The sequence below is a fragment of the Sinocyclocheilus rhinocerous genome, unplaced genomic scaffold, assembly GCF_001515625.1.
Source record: "Sinocyclocheilus rhinocerous isolate Xijiao unplaced genomic scaffold, SAMN03320098_v1.1 scaffold345, whole genome shotgun sequence".
NCBI lineage: Eukaryota > Metazoa > Chordata > Actinopteri > Cypriniformes > Cyprinidae > Sinocyclocheilus > Sinocyclocheilus rhinocerous.
Window position 1 is genome coordinate 1,054,004 of NW_015630020.1, and position 5,153 is coordinate 1,059,156.

A 5,153-nucleotide genomic window follows, 5' to 3' on the forward strand; every position below is an offset into this window, starting at 1 on the left:
TTAGCTGAACTAATTAGTGCAATTAGTAACAAGTGGGTAAAAAATACTTTTTTACCCACTTAAGTATTATGCAATTATAATTTTACATGTAATTTTCATAACATTTACATTACATTACATTACAAAAGCCTTAAAATGAAGTGTAACCCAAAGTTCTAATGAGCAAAGATGGCAGCATGCAAATTGTGTACTTCTGAGGCCACATGCTCCAGCCTAGCAACTGCCATTGAGCCTATCACTATTTCTACTCTTGCATACTATATGCTGTAGTATGCGAACCAGGACACTTGAGTTGTGAAATACAGTCTGTGTCAACCGGAATAGCCTCAGCAATTATATGGAATTGCAATTTACAGTCTTGTTTTGCATCTTGATGTCTTAAATCACGTGATGTGACAAATATTTCAGCATGTGCACTTCCAGCAGCCAGTGCGCGGTCATTTGAACGAGGGTTGCGGAGCTGTTGTAATTTGCTGTAGTGTGCGTGGCCGGTTTCTGGAAGCTTTGACACCTCCACGTGGTCTCCTCCCCTCTCCTGGCGCTCCCTTCCCCCCGTCCCAGCGCACAGTAAAACAACATACACTGTGTGTGTGGCTCAGTCGGAACGGCAGAGGTTAAAGACGTGCAAGCTTTAGCCACTCCCTTAGCCAACAACGATTTTCTTTTTTATTCCTTTATCTCCTCCTCCTCTAGTTTCCCTTGTTCTCTCTCACCCTCGCGCTCACTCGCTCGCCCTGGCTTTTGTGTGAGCGGACGTATGTGTGCAGCACTGTCCAGGAAAGAAAGAATGTGTGTGTGAGACGGAGAAAGAGAGACACAGACTGCAAAGAGACAGACAGACAGACAAAAAGGAGGACACAAGGAGAAGTGGACGAAGATTGCAGACGTATGCGCGAGCGGAGAATGGAAGACAGTATGACAGGATTAGCTCCAGTGTGCAACTCTACAGCCACGCTGAACCACCACTGCACCGGTAAAGCAGCACTGCGGGATTGTGGGGAGGGCTGTGTGTGTGTGAGACTGAATTTATGAAGGAGGTGTACTGAGATGCATGCGTGTCTGCGTGTGTGTGCGTGCGCAGTGTATTAGTATGTGTCTTCCTTTTTGTCATTTGGAGGTTCCCTTCTGCACACCACACAGAGAGGAAGTGTGTGTAACACTCTAACCTCACAACATTGATGCACCTCAGCCATGTATGTGTGTGTGTTTAGTGAGTAAAGCAGTTTATTTGAATGCTGGTCATCACCACACCGATAGAGAGCTTTGTGGGGTTATAGTCTTAGAAATAAAGGTTCTTTATTGGCATCAATGATTCCACAAAGAGCCTTTACCATCCATGGAATTCCACAAAAGGTTCTTTACAGTGGAAAAAGGTTCTTGAGATTATTAAAATGTTCTTCACACTAAGAAAAAATGGTTCTTTTAAGAACTGTTCACTGAAAGGTTCTTTAGGGAACCAAAACGGGTTCTTCTATGGCATCGCTGTAAAAACCCACTTTTGGAACCTTTATTTTTAAGAGTGTACTGTAGTTGTAAACCATAATTTAATATTTATGTTGGCTTGACAAACTTGGCATAGATTTTCTGCAAAAATACTCATTTGCTGTATCTTTTCTAACTCATTTAACTTAAGAGTATTCCCACAGCAGATGATTCAACGCAAAAATACTGTAGACTTACACTGAAGTTTTCTCATTGTTTAAACTCAATGCAACAAACTTAGCACAGAACTTTATGCTGTTGAGTTATTACGCTTTATTTTTTCAAACCATTAAACTTGCACATTTACTTAGTGTTAGCAGATCCTTGGACTTTTGTTGAGGAAATGGGTACACTGGAGGATTTCTCATTTAATATTTTAGTTAGAAATGAAATATGTTGAAAGTTGAAAACGGCGTTCTAAGTGTAAAATAGTGATTCATATTTAGAGCTGTTTGTTTCAGTTTGGTGTGAAATTTCAGGTTTATACTATCATTTAAAAGTTTGGGGTCAGTAAGATTTTATTCAGCAAGGACACTTTAAATTGAACAAAAGTGACATTAAAGACATTTATAATGTTACAAAAGATTTCTATTTTAAGTAAATCTATTACAGTTTCCACAAAAACATTAAGAAGCATGACTGTTTTTTTACAGTGATCCTAAACAGAGATGTTTCTTGAGCAGTAAATCAGCATATTAGAATGATTTCTGAAGGATCATGTGACACTGAAGACTGAAAATGCTGAAAATCCAGCTTTGCATCACAGGAATAAATTAAAATAGAAAAAGTTATTTTAAATGGTAATTTAAATGGTGTTTTTGGTCAAATAAATGTAGCTTTGGTGAGCATAGGAGTCTTCTTTCAAAAACATCAACAACTTTTACTGACCCCAAACTTTTGAGTTTGCAGTGTGCATCATGTCTGTAAACTGAATAAGATCTAGTAACTAAGGCTGCATGTATTCTGTATTTGCTTAAACATATTTTTCGGATTATATATAGGACTTTCTTCTTAATGAAACTCTTGATGAAACTAGTTAGATCCATGAGGTAGTTATACCTCAAACCATGAGATTCATTCACATAGTAAAGCAGCAGAACATCAAAGACTTGTTAAAATGTTTCTCTGCAAAGAATACATATTTCTGTCTGTCTATTTCGCTCTCTGTCTGTCTTTTTCTCTTCTGTCTATACGGTCTATATAACCTTCAATCCTCAAGGATTTTAAAACATTTTCGAACTTCCAGATAAGGCTTTCTCAAGTCAGCATTCAAGGATTATCTTGACAAACTGTCTTTTTCTTAGTTGATGTTTTTTTCTAGCGTGCGTGTGTGTAGATGCTTGTATTTGTGTCTTGTGGCTTTTTATTGGGATGCCACGTCTGTACAGTCTGTTTGTGGTGTCTCATTCATGGTGAACTGGCTTGGGGGAATATAAGCAAATCTCTTTGTAAATGTGTGTGTGTAAAAGTGTGTGTGTGACTGGTTAGGGTTAGAGTATTACTACTGAGGATGTGACACAGAAATACTCGGGTTAAGTGGCTGAATGTGGGCAGAATACTGCCTCTGGTCAGGGTGTTTCTTCCTTTCATTGTAATAAATGCTGGTTAAAGAATCAATAAAAAAGTGAACGATTAACTAATGTGTGTGTGTGTGTGTGTGTGTTTGGTTGCACACACACCATTTGTGAATCTACCTGTAGTATGTGTTCAGCTGGTGTTCGGATTGTGTTTGTCTTCTTGCAGATGGTACACAAGCTTTTCTGTCTACTTCCTTCTCTGTCTCACTTTTCCTTTGTTTTTTCTTTTCTCATATTCTTTAATGAAAGCTGAAGTGTGTGATATTTTTTAAAAAAAATGGTAAAACACTTTCTCCCATCTGGGTTTGTATGCAGAGACAACTGTAAGTAAACCATTACAGGTTTATTTCCTCTAAGTGTAAACACTGTATCTCTGTGGCGCTTTCAAAACATTGCTCTGTTTGTTTAAGCATCCAGACCAGCCCCGAACGGCAACAAAGGCTCGACCAATAGCGTGAGTGTGGGGTTTGTCTGACCATTTGTAGATGATGGAAACCTGTTTGAAAACATTATTTTTTGCAGTTTTGCAGAAAAGACACTTCAGTTTTTTTTAAGGCAATGAAAAAAGGCAAAATGAAACGTTGCATGACAGTTGCGTAACCATTATACTACAAAAGTTCATCTCTCTCTCTCTCTCTCTCTCTCTCTCTCTCGCTCTCTCTCTCTCTAATATCTCTTTTATCTTTTCACATCGTTCATAAGCATGCTGACAAACAGCACAATTGGACAGACCATCTACTGTGAATAGACTTTTATGGTTTTATGTAGAGCTCATATGGCTGTGCGATATTAAAATAATTGAAATATTACAAATGTACAAATCCTCACATGCATATTGTGATGACTTACAATAGCTGAATGATTGCTGAATGCTGAAAAATTTCAGAGAAGACTGGTCATGCAGCTGTATAAATACTAATTAAATTGATTATTTCATGACTAAATAAACAAACAAACTTTATATGAAGCATTTTTGTACCATTTTTACAAATGAGGACGTCCCCACAATGAGGTATCATCAGACTGTTGAGTACAAATTTGTCCTCAAAATATGGTTAGGTAGCTACACGCGTTCACACACACACACACACACACACACACAGGTTTTTGAATAACCGTCTGCTTGTATTTGGCGCTGGAGTTGAAGTACGTTAGGCGAGATTCCAGCTGAGAGAATCTCTCAGACAACTTTCACAGATGGACAACTGCTGTCTGCTGTGTGTGTGTTTGTGTAGGACGTGTTAGTGTGTTTAAGTTTATCTAGCGGTCAGAGGTTAGTTTGAAATTGTGCAATAGATATCTAAACTTTGTGAACATGTGAATAGAAACTTCTAGTTGTTCCGCTTATGTTTGCCTGGACGTCTGCACAGATATAAATAACTATAAATATATGAAGAGTTTGGTTCCAAAACGCTATAAATCCATTTTGATTAATTTGAGTAAAAATGTAAACATTTTATTTACCAAGAAAGTGGAAAGATGAAAACCACTATTTTCTGTTTCAAACTTTCACATAGCATCTTTAGGTTATAATAACATTAAAAATTCAAATCCAGATTTAGATTTTTCAAAGATTTATTATACAATTTTATTAGTTTTTCCCAAAATGCAATAAATCCATGACACGGTTTTTTTTTAAATTTTTTTTCAAAATGCAATAAATCCACTGAATCAATATAAAAGTTATTTTTCATATTGAAACAGTTGAAAATACTCAACATGGTTAATCCACATATGACAGCCTCTGAACTTGGTCAATGCTAATCTTATATACTGGCACTGGACTAAAAATACATTCAATCAGTCATCGCTCCCAAAATGAATTCAACAGGTCATCTTGTTAATGCTATAAATTAATTACAGCAATAAAAGAAAATTTCATCATGAACAAGAACATGAACAACAATATCACATTAGACCACAGAAATTCCAAAATGACATTTCTCTTACATTTAACTTCCAAAAGTGCATTCATCTTTGGCATGTTACATTCATTTAGTTGACTAGTGCTATACGCTGTATTAACAAAAACAAAAATGGCATTAATAAAAACACACTGACAAGCTACGCAATATCGTGTTCATAATCAAATGC

General features: G+C 36.8%; 1 protein-coding gene across 1 annotated transcript in view; it reads left to right on the forward strand.

Moving 5' to 3' along the window:
* Window positions 1-730: 730 nt before the first annotated feature.
* The window catches only part of LOC107739484 (echinoderm microtubule-associated protein-like 4), a 66,209-nt gene continuing 61,786 nt past the window's right edge, over window positions 731-5,153 (forward strand). The window contains exon 1 of the mRNA XM_016551611.1: window positions 731-973. Coding sequence (XP_016407097.1) covers window positions 889-973 — 85 coding nt within the window. The 5' untranslated portion in view covers window positions 731-888. The remainder of the gene's footprint in view (window positions 974-5,153) is intronic.